Source organism: Dermacentor albipictus, chromosome 2 (assembly GCF_038994185.2).
Source record: "Dermacentor albipictus isolate Rhodes 1998 colony chromosome 2, USDA_Dalb.pri_finalv2, whole genome shotgun sequence".
Lineage (NCBI taxonomy): Eukaryota > Metazoa > Arthropoda > Arachnida > Ixodida > Ixodidae > Dermacentor > Dermacentor albipictus.
This window is the reverse complement of record NC_091822.1, coordinates 10991209-11012492: the sequence shown is the minus strand read 5'-3', so window position 1 is coordinate 11012492 and position 21284 is coordinate 10991209. Positions and strand designations below refer to the sequence as shown.

The 21284-nt window shown below is 44.9% G+C and overlaps 1 protein-coding gene and 1 long non-coding RNA gene across 3 annotated transcripts in view; one reads left to right on the top strand and one right to left on the bottom strand.

Annotated features, from left to right (window-relative positions):
* Positions 1-2336: 2336 nt before the first annotated feature.
* LOC139055323 (uncharacterized) lies at positions 2337-4455 on the top strand. Its single transcript, XR_011511671.1, has 3 exons — positions 2337-2599; positions 2693-2802; positions 4302-4455. It is a non-coding gene; the product is annotated as an uncharacterized lncRNA (long non-coding RNA).
* Positions 4456-16283: 11828 nt separating this feature from the next.
* Positions 16284-21284, bottom strand: part of car (vacuolar protein sorting-associated protein 33A) — a 212888-nt gene continuing 207887 nt past the window's right edge. For both annotated transcript variants that reach the window (XM_070533454.1, XM_070533453.1), the window contains one exon: positions 16284-16403. In XM_070533454.1, the coding sequence (XP_070389555.1) occupies positions 16312-16403 (92 nt within the window). In that variant the 3' untranslated portion in view covers positions 16284-16311. The remainder of the gene's footprint in view (positions 16404-21284) is intronic.

The following is a 21284-nucleotide window of genomic DNA, read 5'->3' as shown; positions in this document are numbered from 1 at the left end:
GGCAGGAAATGCTTTTCTTGGCAGCTTTCATGTGCACGTAGCCTACTCGTTTTGAGTTATTGCCACCTCAAAAAGAGCCAACAGCAGCACTACCAACTGTTCCCCGTATAACGCTTAACACCTGCCACTTTCTTTTTTAGACTTTGATTACCCAAGCTTACTTTATGCACCAGCTTAATCTCTTTCTCACCCATTGAGGGTACGGGGCAATTTACTCATGCCTAAATGCTGCTAAAAAAGCAGTTGCTGCCCGACAGTACGTCATCTTGTCAAAATCACTCAAAATGACATTCCTTCTTAAATCACTGCTAAGGCTTGTGGCATTAAGGGCATGCTATAAACATGCTACAAATACGTGCGTTTACACATTACCAGGCTTTTTCAATGGCTGCGGCTTTTGTAGTTTCCTTTTTCATCCTTATAAATCTTCCCAAGAACTTGGACAGTGCTTTGGCACCGTGCCTTAAGCATACTGTTTCCTGTTACCACTAGAATCAACCTTCATTGCATTCTTTTAGATGTAGCTCTTGTCTCCTTTCTCAGTGTGGAAAAAAATATTTCTTTTTAAACCTCAAATTCAATGTGTGCAGTTAATAGTTTTCGTGCACAGATTTTATAATTAGCTCTGTCTTTCCGTGTCACTTCAACGTTTAGGCATTCGTGCAGACCAACACAATACAGGTACAGTGAAAGTACAGACATGAACAAAGTGCTGGTTTCGAACAAACATTTATTTTAAATGCAAAGCATACATACACATTGAAAAAAAAAGATAAATGAGCAAGAGTGTTGTGGGAACTTGTAATTAAGTTCTTGAACCTTTATAAAAGACAAAAATATCTTAAGTTTATATGATCAGACATGAGAACGACCAAAATCTAGTTCCTAGTGCCAGCAGCGCAATGCTACCGGCAACTCATTGATCACACACTGAATGGGCCACAAGGAAGTTTTGTTACAGTTAAACACTCTGGCACCACCAGTGTTGAATGTGAGAGTGATGTCGCTCCACTCACTTCCCTCCATACGCTTGCGATACAGTGCTCCATCTGTGATGTCAGTGAGCACTGTATTTTTGTTTGAAACCTCACGCAGATTCTGCTTCTCAAGTGAGTCGAGAAGTGCCGCAGTCAATTTGTTCCTGCAAATTCATAACTGCATAAAAATTGTGCGCCGAATTTCGGGCATTGCAGTTTGAACAAACAAAACTGTGTGCTTCAGCATTGGCAGCAGGCGTACTTCAGGTCGTACAAAAGTAGTAGCGCTTCACTAATTGCCTCTGCCAATTCTTCCACGCCTTCTTCAACAAATATTGAGATGAAGGCAGCACCTCGGCTCCAAGCAAAAGGTTCACCACATGTACTAGCTTTTCCATGTCGCTCCAGTTGAGCCCTGCTCACGTTGAGTACGCCATCAATGTAACCATTGCATCAGCAACACTCAGGTCACAATTTGGCAGACGTTCCCCTGAGAACAATTTCATGAAGTCGTCCACCGTCCGCCGTGTCCACGCAGTTGCTTTCACTGCCCGCATCCGCATGTGCAGACCCTGTCGGTTATTCGCTTGCACGGTCATTGACGATATGTTGCGGTGATCTCCGGCTGCGATCGTCATTTCTTGTGTTTTCGGCGACGTCGTCCACTTCAGCCGGCAAACAATTGTAGTCTGGTTGCACGCTGTCGTCCAAGTGAGGTGGCGAGTTCGCTGGCTCCACAGTCGGAGACCGCTCGCAGCTCAAATTGGTACCGGGATTAGAGCTTCCCTGCACACGCTGATAAAGAAAAAGTGCTTCGTGGAACCGTGAAATTCGCTCCAGGCTTCAAATAGCACTTGCGCTTCCTCTTCGGGTTCACGTGCACTGCTACCGGCGACGCCCCGATTTTCCATCGCTCGCAGAAAAACGGACGTTCGGAAGGCGAGGAATGCCGCGGAGATCGTCACCAAGCAAGGACTCTCGTAAAACGTGACCACTACTACGGGAACCCAAAATAACAGACACAAAATTATGGCAATTACGGTAGACAATCACGGAGCACCATACAAAGACAGAATTTAAAAACGTGTAGGGGCGCAAAAAATTTGACGATGAGTCGTCGCGTGGTGACGCTGTATGTTTTACATTATTTTGCTTTCTCACATTACTATCTTCATGCACCTAATGCAAAAACGTTTTTAAGCATAGCAAGCAAAGCAAGAAATAAAGAATAGCAAAGTAAAAAAAAGTATGTTGCTCGTTTTCTCATTTTTAAAGCCACGGGGGAAAGAAAATGCAAGCCGACGAGAGCCATTGCTAGCCCACGTTCGTGCTGCCATGACACAACGTGGTCACGTGGTCTTGGACGGTAGCGTCGGCGGCGTTGGCTTGCATCCGTAGCTCTAGTAATTGCGAGTATTCGTCGCTTGTGCTTGTGCTGCAATGTAGTACGTGTCGATCAGATTTCGCGACGACGACGCGCGAGATGTCGTTAGCATCGGAGCTATAAAAAATTTCAGCTCTCAAAGCATTTCAGACTACCAAAGCAACAGGTGGTACAAAGTGCACTGGAAGGATGACCATCAAAGCGGCTTTTTTTCGAGCGCAGATCCTGCGGTTGTTTGGTAAGTTAAATTCTAATATATACATTTGTTCTTCTATAATATTTGCTTATATTTAGGCTGCGTTTGATTTTGCTGTGCTCTTATTTTGCGCAGAGACAAAAGAGGCTGCACATCAACCGACAAGGCGGGTCCCACTTCCTCCACGCCCGTCGGACAGTGAGGACAGCGAAATGTCAATGTCCAGCGCGGATTCATTGGACGAGGTAATGAAATTTCACTCTTACGTCTAGCCGCATAAGTTTTGCTTTGCCTTTTGTGGCGCGGCACGTGCCCAGCTTCTACAGATATCGAACATTACAGAGCTCAACATGCAACATGCAGCCTGTTTGACAGCAGAGAAGGAAAATACTGTTATTACATTGTTGTGTGGAAAACAAAATGTCTTCATTTATGTTAAAGCTCTCTCTCCCTCAATGACATCGCCCTAACTTGTAAGAAACTGTAGGGAAAAGGCCGCAAGCTTAGCAATTTGCATGGGTTAATTGTTCACGTATGTATAATGGTGGCGTAGATGAATTTCATTGTTTGTTGAAAGGAATCGCTCATAACGCACGTGGAGCTGATTCATATATTCCTAACCTGTAAACCTCAGTGCTACTGTTTTGCATATTCAACAAATTTCATTGGAAACTTTTGTTGGCTTTACAAGTATGCCTGCTCTGGATGCATTCAAGTATGATGCGCTAAAAGGTATGCTTTAATCCAGTCATGTTCCTTGATTGGCCCCGAAGAAAGCATGTTTTTTTTTTTTTTTTATACACCCCTCAGCCATAAGTCTGTTCTTTCAAAAGTCAGCGACATGTTCCTTTGCAATTTTCTCAATGTATTATTCCAATTGTAGCTGCTCAGGGCTTGTGTGTTCGAGATTGACGCCACTTTTTAACAATACTGTTTTCAATTCAAAGCTTTCTTTGCCTACCTCCCAAAGCTTGGCATGGTTGTATAAATTGGCCAATTTATTGCCTCAATGACTCGGCACAAGCTGTCAGTCAGTTAAAAAATTATAGGTCTTGTGGTGGGATTTGAACCTCGGTACTCCAGTGCAGCATCAGATGCACTGTTCATTAGGCAATAGACGCACAAAGAACTGCAGTATAGCAACCTTACCCCTCATTTCCCTCTTGCAATTTAGCACTTTGAAACACATGGCATATATGCCATATCGCATACAATTTACTTTTGAAATTTAAACATTGCATTGTGGTAGGTAGTGGAGCAAGTGCCCCAAAAAAAAACCATGAAGCCATGACATAATTCGCAACCATTTTTGCTGAATCCCATTAAAGTGTGTGTGTGTGGCAAGACTGGCTGCAGTAGGAAGGCTGTTTGGTGAAGCTTTCTTTCTGATGTATGAAGGTATAGATGCTGTTATCCATATGGTGATAACACTGTTGTGTTTCTCCACAAATGTCTGCAAGGTATGCTGTTGTGAGTAAGGGTGACTGCAAGATACATTCGTCACTGAATTCACTGCATGCAGAGATGTGACATATGTCACATCTCTGCAAAGGTCTTATATAAGACCACTCTGGATTTCTTACCATGTTTATCTCTTTGTTATTGCTGGCTCATCAAATTTTGCTTATTGTTTCCACAGTGAGTGGGATCAGCACATTTTTTTCATGTTAATATGCTATATATACTTGTCCTTTCAGTAGTACTTCGAAATCTTTGTTTTCACTTGCTGACTTTCCCATTTTAGTTTTTTTCAGGCACTACCTTGAGAAGCGGTGCAGCAGTGAAGATGACATAACAAGGAGGCACAACATGCTCGGAAAGCTTGTTGCTGGAAAGATTGCGGATCTGATGAAGAAGTAATTTTGTAAATATTATTTGTAAATAAATACATGCCTACTTTCAAATGAAATTTGTTCTTTTTATAGACTGCTTGCCACATTGCAGTCCTCACTGCTGTATAGCACCATTGTTTTGATACATGAACAATGTGCTTAGACCAGTAGGCAACACTACCAATAGACAAATACACTACTAATAGGCCAATAGAGTGCCAATAGACAAATACACTACTAATAGGCCAATAGAGTGCCAATAGACAAATACACTACTAATAGGCCAATAGAGCACCAATATATACCAGTAAGCCACCAATAGGCTTATACAATACCTATAGACCAATATGTTCAATAATCCCATAGCCTATTGGTTTTTCTATTGGTCATTTTTGCTAGGGATGTGTGGTTTCCAGTTTAAACTACTGTCTAGTGTCACGCCCAGATATTTAATTGTGTTCACCTGTTCTAGAAGGCTATTATCAAGATATATTTGCAGGGGTGCACTGTTAACATGACTATGCCTAGACTGAAAAATCATGTAGTGAGTTTTAGCTTTGCTAAGTGTAAGTTTGTTTGCACCAAACCACGATGAAACACAGATTAGTTCTTTGTTAGCAATCTGTATTACTTCGTGAAGTGTTTTGCCTGTAAACACTAGTGCAGTATCGTCCGCATACATGACAGCTTTGGCAGATGTGAGAATTGAAGGAAAATCGTTGACATACTACAAAGAAAATAAAATTGGTCCTAGGACAGACCCCTGTGGCACACCTGTTTTAACAAAAGAACACGAAGACGTAAAATTAGTAATTTTAACAAACTGCTGTCGGTTGGTTAAGTAACTAGAAAATAAATTGAAAGTACTGGCACTGAAACCGTAGTATTCCAAGTTTCTTTAGTAGTATGGAATGAATAACTGTATCGAAAGCCTTCTTGAGGTCTAGAAATATTACTAGGGCTAATTCATTATTATGGAGTGCTTCGTTTATATGCTGCGACAACTCTAGTACTGCTGAGGACGTAGAGCGACCGGTTCTGAAGCCATGCTGAGATTCATTTAAAATGTTGTTTGTGTTCAGGTACTCTTTCAATTGAATTGAAATAACCTTTTCAAACACGGTATTAATAACACTCAAAACCGAGATTGGTCGATAACTTCCAGGGTCATTATTATCACCACATTTATATATAGGAGATACTTTAGCAATCTTTAGAGCTTCAGGGTATGTACCGCGTGCGATATTAAGATTGAAAATGGTTGTAAGAACAGGGCAGAGGAGGTCAACGTTATCTTTTAAAACTTTGACAGTAATGCCATCGTGACCAGCCGCCTTGTTAGCATTCATATCGGTTAATATATTTTGTACTAGAGTATCTTCTATTGGTTTAAGGCAAAATGTGCAGCACAATAACGGGTAATTAACATCACATGTCTGATGAGTTATACTGTCAGCTAGAACTGGCCCAACGTTGGTGAAGTATGTGTTAAACTCATCAACTTTTTCGGTGTCAATCCGGTCAGGAGCAATGTGCATTTTCACAGGTGCACTAATTACGTTGTTAATAATGTCCCACATCTTTTTAGAATTACCCTGAGCCTTACGGATCAGTTGCGCGTTAAACTCTTTTTTCCTTATACGAATGATTGCAACGACAAAATTTCGGGAGCTACGAAACTGCTGTAAATAGTACATATTATGTCTTTGCTGTTTCCACTTCTGATACCAAGTGTCTCTTTCCTTAATGGCGCTTAATATAGTCTTAGTCATCCATGGACACAACGGCTGCTCGTACCTGTGATGATTGGTTGTTGTGCATTCAGAGATGACACGGGAGAGGGTTTTCAGTAGCTTGTCACATTCGGTATTGTTGTCTGCAGTGAGTACGTCAGAGAAATTTATCTTCTTAATTTTATCACGAAGCAGCGAGTAATTTATTCGACCTGTGCGTGGATTTAGTTCATTCCTAGTAATGCGTCCATCATTAGGTATCAATGCAAAAACAGGAGAGTGATCTGCTATACTCGTATTGTATACACCTGCGAGAATATTATTATGATTGCATAGAATATGGTGGATGATTGTGGCTGAGGTTGCTGTAATTCTTGTAGGTTGAGAGATTGTGCATGTTCTCCGAGCCTTTCAGACGACAGAGCCTTTCAGACGACTTGTAATAGACACGGTAGGGCCTCCTCCAAAAACAAAATCGGGCTACAGGTACTTGTTTACCATGCTGTGTCCGGCTACCAAGTTTCCAGAAGCAATCCCTTTGAAAGAGCTCAGTTCCACTGAAGTAGTAGACGCGCTTTTGACAGTGTTTGCACGAGTTGGGTTTCCAGCCGAAATTCAGGCAGATCAAGGGTCAGTATTCACGAGCGCACTGACTTCCACATTCTTGCAAAAGTTGGGGGTAAAGTTAATACACAGTTCTGTCTATCACCCTCAGTCAAACAGTGTAGAGAGGTGGCATTCGGTGCTTAAGCGAGTTTTGCGTGCGCTAGCTCTGTTACGAGCACAAGGAGGACTGGGAGAACTGTCTGCCGGCAACTTTGTTCGTTTTGCGACGGTTCCACACGAAGCGACAGGGTTCTCGCCAGCAGAACTAGTGTATGGGAGGACACTCCGTTCTCCACTAAGAATGTAAAGTGAGATGTGGGAGGAAAGAGGAGAGAGTCCAACAGTGGTTGAATACGTGCTAAATTTGCTGGAACGGCTAAGCGCAACCCAAGAACTAGTCGGAAAAAACATGGGAGTGGCTCAAAAGAACGCCGAATTCTATTACGACAAGAATGCGAGGCTTCGAACGTTTAACGCCGGAGACCAGGTAATGATCCTCAAACCTTCAAGAAAGAACAAGCTAGTTCACTTGGACGGGCCCGTTAAAGTGTTGCACAAACTTTCAGATACTAACTATGCTCTGAAAATGCCCGGTTGCAGGAATGGAGGTGAGGATATATCACTGCAATTTGATGAAGCCGTATATAGAGCGGATCGGAGTCGTTAACTATACCATCAAAGAGCAGGATGGCACTAGTACCAAGTTTAAGGAGTATAGGGCGACCTCAAACTCTGAAATCGGCCTAGAAGAAGTAGTAGAACACTCGGTAAGCTCGCACGCTCTAAGACCCGAGCAGCTAGATGAGCTAAAAGAGGTGTTAGGGGAATATCTCGACAGATTCAGCGATCGGCCGGGTAGAACCGAACTAATAACGCATGAAATTGAGCTGACATCAACCGAACTAGTAAGATCAAAGCCTTACAGGGTGTCTCCAAGACAGAGAGAGATTATGGAGGCAGAGATACAGCGCATGCTAGAGTTGGGAGTTATTGAGCCCGCTGAGAGTGACTACACGTCACCACTAATACTCGTAGAAACCCCTAACAAGGACCCTCGTCCGTGTGTTGACTACAGGAAGTTAAATGCCATCACTAGGGATCAGCTGTAGCCGATACCCAACATTGAGGAACGAATTGAAAGAGTTAGCGCTGCTAAATACATTTCAACTATAGATCTCGTGCCGGGGTACTGGCAAGTTCCCCTTTCAGAAAGTGCCAGCCGCTACGCCGCATTCATCTCACCTGTAGGCACTTTTCGCCCTCTCGCACTCAGCTTCGGGCTAAAGAACGCGCCGTTTAGCTTCTCTAAGTTAATGGATATTGTCCTAAAAGGCTTGCAGGAGTTCCCCTTGCCCTATCTTGATGATGTAGCAATTTTTTCGGACAGCTGGGAACAACACGTATCGCACCTCAAACAGGTGTTCTCACGGTTGAGGGAAGCCGGCTTTACGATGAAAGCGAAAAAGTGTAGGTTTGGTTGTTCGCAGGTTACTTATCTGGGCCATGTCGGTCAGGGCATGAGACAGCCGGCTGACCTGAAAATAGCTACGATTGGAGAATTTTCTCAGCCGCACACGAAAACGAACCTTCGTTCATTTTTGGGACTTGTGGGGTACTATCAACGGTACATTCCGAATTACTCGCAATTGGCAAGTCCATGAACAGACGCCCTCCGAAAGGGAGCACCGAGTAACGTACACTGGGATAAGGACAAAGAGAACGCTTTCCAAAGTTTGAAAACGCTATTGGTTTCTCGTCTTGTGCTTCGCGCGCCAGACTACACAAAGGAATTCATAGTTCAATGCGACGCAAGCGACAGAGGTATGGGCGTGGTACTTGGTCAGGTCGGCGACGATAACGAGAAGCATCCTATCCTCTATGCCAGCCGTAAACTAAATGTAAGGGAGGAAGCCTACAGCGCTTCAGAGAACGAATGTGCTTGTTTAGTTTGGGCCGCCCAGAAGTTGTCGTGTTACTTGTACGGAGCGAAGTTCATCTTCGAGACCGACCACTGTCCTCTGACGTGGCTCAATCAAATGTCACACAAAAATGGTCGCTTGCTCCGATGGAGCCTCACTCTCCAAGAGTACAACTTCTCCGTTAGATTTAAGGGAAAGTCGAATAGCAATGCGGATGGATTGAGCAGGCTAACTTGAATTCTGCGTTTGAGGGTCCCGCCTAAATTTTAGGGTTACTAGTGTTAATCTTATTAAGCGAAGAAGATCCCCCCTCATTTAGCAGGATTCCCTCCATGATTACTGAATTTGTCAGCAGGAATTTGCTTCAGAAATTGGCATAGCAAAATGCAGCATATTTTTTTGTTTCAGCGCTTATGTTTTTTTTTTTTTTGAAGCCTAGCGGGTCTAAGGTGAGAGCCAAGGTACGTCATCTCGGCGCAGAGCCGTGTTGTGGGGTTCATTTTGCAGTTGCCTGTCCTTGTTGGATGTTTGGGGTGGTGACATCAATATACAAGTGGTCGCTGCGAGCCAAGACATCAATCCCCCCATGACCACCAGCCGTTCTCTACCTGCCTAGCGGTTGTCAACGCTAGACAGTCGAGATTTTTCGGGCCATGGAGGCGCTGTTAAGAATGGCGAGCTGAAATGCGGGATTGCCACCCAATTACGACTGGGGAACAAGACGCGCATCCCCCACTCTCCATCGCTTCAGCTAGGATGCGTTCGATGAAGCGGGCTTTGTGCTGAAAACCACCGCCATCCTCTAGCCCCATCGCCGTTGTGACGGAATGAGTTCGGCGGGCGAACTATTGTGCCCGAACTCCCCAGCGCGGACCTGATCTGCTACACGTGCGCGAGCTGCCGCGGGAAAGCCGTTTTTTTTTGTTGCTTCCCACGCGCCGACCGGGACGCAGGACAACGACCTACCCAGAATGGCTCCGAGCTACCCGGAACGGCTCTCCTCGGACGTCGGCTCCGGACATGGGAATGTGTGTGCTTTTGTGTGCGTAGGCCGTCCTGCGGGAGGCGGCTAGTTTTGCGATGAAACACGAACATTCGCCGCCTTGTATCGCCGGCGGACCGAGTGTTTAAAAACTGCTGTTGTGCGGGTGCTCGACAGACTTTTCTTAAGCAGTCATGTTGGACTGACACTCTTTTTCTTAAGCAGTCATGTTGGACTGACACTCTTTTTCTCAAGCAGTCACGTTAGACTGATATAAATACTGTAAATAAACCCGTATTCCTCGTTCTCGATGAGAAGCAGTTCTTCCGTTCATCAACGTCCTCAGCGTGGATAAGTGGGACGACGGCATGAGCCAGCTACCTTCTAATTCATGCCGGACTCCAATCTTGACAACGGATCACGAGCGACGGGATTGAGCCCCGAATCCTGACAGCACTAACCTAACACTTAATGGGACCCTGAAACGCTTTTGACGATTTTCTACAAACGTACTGAGTCGTTAGAGTAGGTTCCTCTGATCAACAATTGACACATCTAAGTGCTCTGCGTAAAGCGTGTAATTTATTATAAGGTTTTAAAAATGCACATCGCTGCCGATCGCAGCGCACTGCTCGGCGGAATTTTAAGCTGCCCCTACCCATATGATCGAAATCACCCGTATGACGTCAGTTGGGCGAGCTATCCGATTGGCTGACCAGGGCGCGTGATGATAACTTTTCCAACTTTATGGTAAACAAATGATTTTCGTAATAGTTGGAATGTTAGTTAATTTGTTTTTATAAAAAGAAAGTAGCATAAAGAGAATGCACAAGAACAATCTTTCAGTACAGTTAAGCACTTCCGGCACACAGCAGGTGTCGTCTGCTTGTGTTACAACGTACTCCATTTTGACGAGAGCTCCGCGGTCAGAGTTGGTCTCACTCTTTTCGCGAGCAATATGATTCGACTTTGTTGCCTTGTGGACTGCAAACGTAGCGACTGGCAATATGTCAAGCTGCGACATCGTGTCCCTCTGCAAGGCAGCGTACGAGCGAAGTGGCTGCTGCGCATCAGACTGCCGCTATCCGATCGGCGCGAGGATTTGCGCGTTTGTGGCCGTCACTTTACACCGGAAGATTACTAACGCAATAGCGTTTCGCGAGTGCCGTATTAGGGCAAACGTAAGCGCAAGGGGACAGGGTCTGGCCGCTTGACTGTGCCGTAACGGGACGAGCCGAGATGAGCAGAAGGGCAAATGTGAATGGTCTGCACGGTGCAGCCACCTGGTGGCATAGAGCTCAACCATACACAGTAGCCGCGACGAAGCGTATTCTTCTTTGCTGCTGGTGCGTATTTTTCGCAGGAGCGTAATCATCAACACGTTGTTTTTGTTTTTATAAATGTTTAAAATGTTTTACGCTTGGTTAGAGCAATAGTAGCGCTTTGTTTGGCTGGTTAAGCGCTGCGCCAACAAGTGTCTGGACCGTGCAGACCGATCAGGCCGCTCACGTACGTCTACGCCAAAGTTCCTTCATCAGCTTGAGTTTATGCCTCCAGTCATTTGCCGAAATGACCAGCTTGCCTGTTTTTAGCGGAGTACCGGACACGTTCGACGCTACGACAGAATGCTCGCAACGCACGCTGCTTCGATAGCCCTCGGTCGACGACCAAGCGGCTAGCGGAGAGGTCTCGCGCGGGCGGGGGCGGGCTCCAAAACCACCGGACGTGGACGATGTGACGTCGCATCGTGACGCAGGACCAGTGAAGGCGGAGCTTAGCCCCGTTCGCTCGGCGAACGAGTTGAGGAGGAAAAGCATGGTTGGGGAGGAGGGTATGTTCTAATCGCTCGTAGCTCCATTAATACGTAACGCTTCACTTAAATTGTGGTGCGAATGTTCCACTTAAGCTGTACCCTACGCGTCTACAAAATTTGTCCGAACCGTTTCAGGGGCCCTTTAAGCTTTACTTCGTATTTGCCTTTATTCCTTTCACGCTTTGCCGACGAAAGAAAACCTGCCGCAGACTGCTTCCGAAGATTACCCTAGCCCGTTTACTCCGTAGCATAAAAGAAAACAATACGTGGTTGCCTTTGGGAAGCCTCTCAAAGCACAGAATTAATCACCGCTCTTCGAGACTTAGGGCTCTTAGGATGATTAGCCAATTCCAGCCTACGAGCGGCTACGCTTTATCAAGTACACTGATAGCGCCGGCGGGACAAGCTTTGTGGCCAAGTTCAGTGCGCAGGGATAGCTTTTAACTTTTGCATTTTTGTTTTGCTGACGTCACCACTACGTCAGCGCGGGAAGTTTGAAAAGTTTAGGGTCACTACGCCACGTGGTGGCGCTCATGCAAACTAAACCCAGATCTCCAGAAAAGCTGGATACGGTATTTACCGTTCTGTTGTGCATAGCCTTCTAGACTACGACTGCGGAGTTCATGGCTCAGCCAGACACTCTTACATTGGACGAGTTGATCCAGTATATAACCTTGGAATGTGTCTAAGTCACTGACAAGTGGTGCGTACAGAATATCACCTGTCTCAAGTTTATACGTTGACTGTAATGAGCCTTCCTTACAGCAGCGCCGAGCATTACTTTTCCCTACGTATACTCAGAATTCAGTTATCACCGCTGCACATATGCTACAATGTCGTCACACAATGCAACTCACGCTTACATTACACAAATAAACCGAACATGATTCACCCACTTATGACATGAGGAATACTGTCAGACTTATGTTCCTCAAGAGGTTCTGCAGGTTGCTGAAAAGCCGCAAAGATTGGCCCCGTCATGCAATTTCACACAGCTATGCGATTGGACACTAACACACCTAAAGAAAAAAAGACACTCCACAAGAACACGATACAAGAATTCCGAGCTATTCAAGAAAACTATAAAAATTACACGAAATTTTACACTCACGGCTCTAAAACACAAGAATGTGTGGGTGTCAGAACCATAACGAAAAATTGTGAAAATAGCTTTCGGATAAATCATTTTGCTTCAGTCTTTATACCACTGAAGTTGATGCGATATGGACGGCAGTTAAAAAGAAAATTACCACCGACAAGCAGAAGAATGGTATTATTTTTACCGATTCGTTAAGTGCACTCTAAATTTCAACTCTGCGTCTGAACGTCTGCATGGTGATATCTTAAGCACGCTCTTTAATAACAAATACGGAAGAACCATACGATTCTGCTGGGTCCCAAGCCATGTTGGGGTAACAGGAAATGAAGCAGTAGATGGATGTCCGTCCATGGCAGCGCACAAAGGCATAACTCACAAAACACTTCCATACAAAGACATTATCCAAGTGATTCGTAAGGCCCCGACATCAAAATGGCAACAAGAATGGAACTCGTGCACAAATAAGTTACATGTGACTAAACTCCTGCTCGGCAAGTAAAAATCTTGCAGTCACCAAGAACGGTTCTATGAGGTGATCTTATGTCGACTTCGAATTGGACACACACATTTAACACATAATTTTCGACTTCGAAAAGAAAAGCCACGAACTTGTGAGAAATGCCAGGAATCGCTTACAGTAAATCACATTATGTCATGTCCACACACTGAAACACAGAAGCGGAAACATTTAAACAATTTGTATTACTTGCATATACCTTTACACCCTGCCTTAATGGGCACCTGAAACAGTTCGGACAAATTTTGTTGACGCATAGGGTACAGCTAAAGTTAATCATTCGCACCACAATTTCTGTGAAGTGTCTCATATTAAGAGAGCTATGGATGATTACAAGTTACCCTCCTCCATAGCCATGCATTTTCTCCTCGACTCGTTCGTCGAGTGATCGGGTCTAAGCTCCGCCTTTGCTGGCTCTGCGTCATGAGGGCACGTCGTGTCGTCTACTTCCTGTTCTCTAGGTGCAAGCGCGAAGACTCTCCAACCTCTCCAGCAGCTAGGGCTATTCCGGCATTCTGGTATTCCAGTAACCACAGGCGAGCTGGGCGTTTCGACGGATGGGTGGAGGCATAAACTGAAGCTGATGAAGCAACTTTAGCGTAGACGTACATGAGCGGCCTGATCGGTCTGCATGGTCTAGCCAACCTGTTGGCGCAGAGCTTGACCAGCCAAAGAAAGAGCTAATGTTGCTCTAACCAAGTGTAAAACATTTTAAACATATACAAAAACAGCATGTGAACGATAACGCTGCTGCAAAAAATTCACACCAGCAGCAAAGAAGAATACACTTCGTTACTGCTGCTGTTTGGTTAAGCTCTGTGCCACCAGGTGGCTGCACCACGCAGATCATTCACGTTTGCGCTTCTGCTGATCACGTGAAATGGCACGATCAAGTGGCCAGGCCCTGTCCCTTTGCTTGTGTTTACCCGAATAATGGACTCGCAAAACGCTATTGTGGTAGTAATCCTTGGTTGTAAAGCGGCAGCCACAAATGCGCAAATGTTGGTGCTGATCAGATACCAATAGTCCGATGCACTGCAGCCACTCCACTCATCTGCTGCCTTGCAGAGGGACACGATGTTGCCGCTTGACATATTGCCAGTCGCTACGTTTGCAGCCCACAATGCAACAAAGGCAATTCATAATTCTCACGAAAAGACGAACCGACACTGACCGCAGAGCTCTCGTCAAGTATGTTGTAACACACGCAGACAACACTTGCTATGCACCGGAAGTGCTTAAGTGTAGCGAGAAATTGTTCTTGTGCATTCTCTTTCTGTTACTTTCTTTTTGTAGATACAAATGAACTAACATTCCAACTATTACAAACTTTTCTTCACCATTGATATGGAAAAATTATCGATGATGCGTCCTGGGCAGCCAATTGGATAGCTTGGCCTTTACGTCAAATGGGTAGGGGCGGCTGAAAATTCAGCTGAGCAGTGTGCTGCGATTGGTAGCGATGTGCATTTTTAAAACCTTATAATAAATTACACCCTTTAAGCGGAGCACTTAGATGCGTCAATTAATGATTAGAAAGACGTAATCTAATGACTCAGTATGTTTGTACAATATCGTCAAAATCATTTCAGGGTCCCTTTAATATTGGGAGATGAGTTGCTAATGCCATTCACTGACTTGTTCGAGTTTTTAAATGAAACTGGTTATTTACATCTACTTTCAAGTAACACAGCTTTTGCTGCCTTAACCTTGGATTTTGTGCTGTTCTGTGACTGGCACAGCATGGCCTTAGTCGCTTTTGCACTGTTAAACTCGAATTAACCAGCTAGCCAAACCAGCCAGGCGTTCGTTGTCATGCGAGGAAAAGCAATGGGTCAACGACTGTTGCCTCCGTAACTCTACATAGCTTTGCCACAGTACGATGATTTTGGTCATGGAGCAAGGATTCTTGGTGGGCAAACATGTTGAAAGCGTAGTCTTCTATATCTTTCAGCATGATTGATGCGATCAGACTCCGCCATAGTCGAGTTCGCTTTCTTGCATAGATTCAGAATGTCTTCAATATAACTGGTTAATGATTCACCCGGCTGCTGAAAGCACGCCCGCAAACGCTGCTCAGCACGCAGCTTATGAACAGTGGGGCGACCAAATACATAGATAAGGGTGGTCTTGAATGTGGACCAGGTCGGGAAATCTGCTTCATGGTTGTTATACCATATGCTGGTGACACCCGCAAGGCAGAACAGCACATTATTCAGTTTGGCTGGTTTGTCCCATTCTTTATGTGCGCTGACCATCTCGTATGTTGCGAGGCAGTCCTCCACATCGGTGTCAGCTGCACCAGTGAAGATGGCAGGTTCACAGTGACGAGGTGCACCAGGACATGTGGTTGGTGCAGGAGGAGGTGTTTCCTGGGAGGGGTCCTGAGGCATGGTAGATGGGAGGGTACAGAATCGAAATTCCAGTGGGGGAGGTTTGGGGGCACAGCACTCTCCACAGAATGTTAAGGTGTTTATTTGATCTACTAGGAGCAGCGCGGCGGCGACAGTCTAGGCAGACAGTGCTGCAGAAGCTTGGGAGCGGCAGCTACTGCGGCTGCTCAGGTTGAGCACGCTAGTCTGTTCTATCCTCGCGCTACATGCATGTCAGCCACCTTCTTCACTGGCCCTGGAGGTGACAGGTACCGCTACATATACTATATATATTTGTTTTTGACACTTACCAATGTTAATTATGTTATCAAGTCTGATTTTTTAGTCCATCCCACCTCTATGTAATGCCTGTATGGGCCCTTAGGGTAAATGAATAAAAAATAAATATGCAAAGGCTCGATCATAAGAGTGAAGCATTTGCAGAGCCTTGGGCAGGTTTTGCACAGTGACCAGACAGACTTCCAAAGCATGTGAGAACTCTAGTATACAGCTTGGCTGTCCTTGATGTACGAGTTGCTTGTATTGCCAATACATCTGCGAAAGATATATTTTTTTTTTACTTGTGAGGCATCGCCGGCACATGCACAAATGCCGAGTCCAACTTTTTTGTAGTGCAGATCTGATAAAAAGTTTTGCTGGCACTTTTTTGATAGTTGAGGTAAACGAAATTGCAAGAATCTCTTAATGCTTTTTTTTTTTTTGTCGCTGTTGAAGACTGCGACTTCTTGCACTGTCTCTTCTCAAAATGCTTACACTTGTCTGCTCTGCAGTCCACAATAGCTAGTGTACCAACAAATGCTGCTTCGTGTGTTGTACCACAAGGAGTGACATATTAGTTGTTAGGAACAACATTTATTTCTTCATAGGGGTGAGTTGAGTGGTTCATTCAGAGATTGGAGGAATGTGCGGCCATTGATCAGCTTTGTGGTGGCCACAAGGTACTCCACAGGTGCTGCAAACGACACAGATAACGTAAAAGCATGCATATACTTGCAGAGCTCAAATTCAACAGTTAACATAGCACCACACTACAAAGCACCAACAGCACACCACAATACTGTACAGATAAATAACTGAGATTTAAAAAATGTCTACATTCAAAGCTGATTCGGCACAGGAATAACAAGCAGCAGCCTTTGCCAACCTAGCAGAATCAGATTAATTTCCGGCAAAGCTGTTTCTTCTGAGCAGTTGAATTAGTAATTTCAGTTGATTGTAATTAACTCTTTCGTTACTGGTATAATCGTGTTCATTCGGTGATTTTATGTTTTAACATTCTCTTTCAGGATGTAGTAGTTCTAATGCATACTGTAATACACAAAATCATTGCCTGATCACTGTTTTAAATGGGTGCATATCTGTAATAATTGCTTAGAGAAATTTTGAGAATTTTTGAGAAAGTTCACAGATGCACCCGAAGGAATATGAATGAAAGAAATAATTTGCTGTTTTAGTATAAGTAGCAAGAGTAAGAAAAATCTGAAAAATGCAAATATTCATCTGGTTTGTACACCGTATATACTCGCATAACGAATGCACTTGCAAAATAAACACACTACCAACTTTGCTACTGTGCAGTCGCACAATCGAAAAGCTGTCCTGCAATTTTTCAGAGAGACTAGAATCTTTTGCTCTCGCACATGTGTTTAGAGCAAGGATACTTAATCTTGATGCGCATCACTGTGTTGGAAATATTTAATAATGATGCCACCTGAGAAACGCCGAGATCACGTAAATAAAATTCTGCAGCCAACTTATGTAGGCTGCACATTAACGCTAGTAACAAACATGCCATAGGGGCACACTGGCAGGGGTGGTGGGTTTGAGGACTGAGAAGCTGACTGCAAAGCCATGAAAAGAGAACACTGGCAACAAGCATGCAGTAAGAATAGGCTGCACATTATCACGGTCCATTGGGACCTGACAGAAAGAACTCAGCCTGCTCTTGCCGCTTGCTTACCGCCAGTACCTGTGCAGACTCAAGAGAGAAAAATTATGCCGATACCATGCAGTGTGGAAACCAATGTAAGCAAAGCTTTCTGTTCTGTTTGCTCCGACTGACAATAACTAGCGGTGATGTTGATGGCGAATGTTTAATTTCTTCAATGTTTAGTAGAACAGGGAAGTGGTGAGTTGATGTTAAACATTTACCTTGCGTGCACTACTGATGTTCGTCTGAGTAGTATACAGAACACACAGGCAGATGTGTTTGCTTGAGGCACTGTGCACCATTGTTCATAACCTCTAAGAAGGTTGAGCATAGTCATTGCCTCACATTGCAGATCACATCGTGGCAGAAGTGTTAAACTTTAACTGAATTATGGGCCTGCACATGGTAAAACCACAACAGGATTATGAGGCATGATATAGTGAAGGACTCCGGATTAATTGGGACACCCTGGTATTTATTCTTTAACGTGCACCTAAATCTAAGTGCACGAGCATTCTTCTTTTTCGCTCCCATCGATGAGCGACAGCCGCGGTTGGAACTGAACCCGCAAGGTTGAGTAATGCCATAGCCACAAAGCTACTGTGGCGGGCGCAGAAGTGTTCATTTGATGTGTGAACATTTCCATAGTGCCAACTACCCCCTATGGTTATTTAATGTAGCTTTGCATCTGCACGCCCTGCCTCAGTTGTCTGCTTGACAAACTTGCATGGTGTTTATTCTTCAGAATTAGCAGAAACGTACCATACTGTACCTTCAGTTTGCCTGAAACTGCTGTCGTGTCTACAGTAGTAGCATTTCCTAGCCTTCGCACATTGCCTTTTCCCTCTCGCAGTTCCCTTGTATGGGAACTGCGAGTGAAGAGTGGCAAAGCTGTTACTCACTCATTTCAAGACTGCATTGGTTCAACCCATTCTCTGTCTCTTCTCCTTCCACCCTCTCCTCAGGATGTGCACGTTTGTAGAAGGGTGAGCGCGACAGTTACTGCAATGCTTTTGTGGGGAGTCACGGATAATTACAGCTGCCAAGAAGGTAACCTGACAATGCCCAGGGAGCTCCAGAGGGCATTGTGAACAAGCCCTTTGGACACGATGGAAAGGGCCAAACGAGTTTCTCGTGTCGACTTTATTCTCTGCCAGGCTCCTTCCATGTACGAGGGTAATTCCATAAGTTTCCGGCCTGACATTTCAAACTTAGTGATTTCAAGATAACTGCTTCAGACACACAGCACCATCTCTTAGAAGGCCAGAGTAGGAGTTTCAACTCGGCATGCATGTTCCTCAGTAGTGCCGCACTTGCCTGATAAACACGAGGCACGCTAAGTGGTGATAATGCTAAAAATTGAGTACCAAGCCGTGATTAAGCGCTTAGGTGGTGTGTATGCAGAAGCTTCGCTTTCTTATTCCACCATGAAGGAGTGAGCAAAAGTTTCACATGGGAAGATAGAGCACTCAGGATGAGCCTCGCAGTGGCTGGCCCGTGGAAGTGGTCACTGACAGGAGGCTGAAAGTGAAAGAAATTGCAACACAGGTGGGACTCACTGTAACGACCGTGTTCTGCATAATTCATTAGAAGCTTCACATGACAAAGGTCAGTGCAAGACGAGTGTCCCAAATCCTTTCTTCTGTGCAGAAAGAGCATTGTGTGACCTGTTCTCTCAAGTTTTTAGAGCTTTGTCATGGGAATGAGAGAGAAGTGCTGGAATCTATCGTCACCGGGGGTGAAACCATGGTCCTTCACTATGATCTCCTTTCCAAAAAAGAATCGAAAGAACGGTGCAAATCAGAAGCGCCACCTAGAAAAGGCAATGTGACTCAGCTGACCAAAACGACCATGGCAACAATATTTTCGGATTGCTGTGGGATTCTTTTGATTGACTTTAAGGAAAGAAATACCATCATGAACACATAGTATCACGTGTCACTTCTACACAAACTGCATGATGTAATAAATAAGAAGAGGCGGGGGATTTTCGATCATGGCATCTGTCTGCTTCATAACAACGCTAAGTTAACACTGCTGGCATTGCAAGGGCTGCAGCGAAGGACTTTGGCTTTGAGGAAATCGATCATCTGCCTTACAGCCCAGACCTGGCACCCAGTGGCTACTACTGTGGGATTAAATGGTCTGGGTAGTTGAACAAAGGATGTTGAGGGGGCGCTTCACTGAGGAGCGCACCTTGGGTCTTGATGACATGCCTCTCTGGCTTATTGATGATCGAACCCAAAAGTAATGCAAGTTACGACATGGTGTAAGAATGAGCGGAGTGACCGCAGTTGAAGGAGAGACCACGCTGCAGGAAGTTTCACCGTTTCATCAAGAAGCACCAGTGCACGTAGCAGGGAGGACGACATGGCAGCCATGAAGGAGCCCAGCCAAACGTGCATTGGTCTCGTGCCATCTGTGTAGCCAATAATACATGAACAGTTGAACGCATAATTCAACGCATCTAGAGTGCGTCCACGAGAAACAGACAAGGATTTGCCCCTAAGCAATGCAACGAATACAATGAGAACCGCAACAACAATGGTCAAGGAGGGATCACAATGGCGACAGATGCTCCCCGGCAGACGCAACTAAACACCGGGTTCGCACCACCAGTTCTTATGAACTTCCAAAAACCAGAAGAGCGGATAGCATGGCAACAACCCTTCATGTGATACACGCGAGTCTCATCTTTTACAGAGCAAGATTGAGCTGATCAAGTAGATGCTCTGATTTATTGTCTCGGGGAAGATGCAAGGAATATTCTAGCGATGTTGATGCTAACCAAAGAAGAGCAGGAAGACTTTGATAAAGTGATTGACATGCTAGAAAATCATTTCGTTGGTAAAAGAAATATCATATATGAAAGAGCAAGATTCAATCAGAGGCGACAAGAACATGGAGAGACAATGGAAGCGTTGGTAACTGCTTTGCACAGACTGGTGTCCCACTGCAGATACGGAGCACTAAAAGATGAAATGGTCTGTGACAGGCTAGTTGTGGGCTTGCAAGAAGCAAGAAGAGGCCAAGTTGTCGGAAACACTGCAAAGCTGTCCAGAGCTCATGTTGGAGAAGGCTGTATAGTTGTGAAGAGGCAAAGTTGTCGGAAACACTGCAAGGCTATCCTGACCTCACAATGGAGAAGGCTGTATAAGAAGCCTGAAAGACAGAAGCAGTCCAAAAGCAACAAGCTATTGTAAGACAAGAAACTGGAGAAGTGTCTGCTGATGTCGTGTGACGAGTGAGCAGCGGAACTCCTCCAAGGCCAAACAAGCAAAAGTGGTCGCCAAAGCAGGGGAAAATGCAGCATGGCTGTGGCAGATGTGGAGGACAGGAGCACCATGACAAAATCAGCTGCCCAGTGTCAAAGACAAAATGCCATTCGTGTGGGAAAAAAGGGCACTGAAGGAAAATGTGCCGCACTAAAACACATGGAGAAGTAAAAGAAGAGGCAACACCAACACAGATATGGACTTTGGGACCCCTACAATATGGCATTGGAGAAAGATTATCTACATCGGCGAACAGATGAGCTTCAAGATAGACACTGGAGCAGATGTAAATGCAGGGCCACTGCGAATAGTGACTACTTTGAGAACTCTTACTCCAACCAAAACGGTACGGCACTGGGGGACAGCTGCTAAAAGTACTAGGCAAGCCAAACGCCATGCTTAGTTGTGGCGAAACCAGCTTCCATGATGAGCTGTATGTAGTGGAAGGCCTAGATGAGGCTTTCCTTGGTCGTTGAGCAAGTTTGAGTTTGACGTTTATGCAACTTCTACAGCCAGTCACTGAAGATTGATGAGAAGAGTGCAGAGCGAAGTTTTCTGAACTATTCACTGTTCTTGGAGAAATGCAAGAATAATACCAGATCAAGCTCAATGCTGAGGCCAGCCCAGT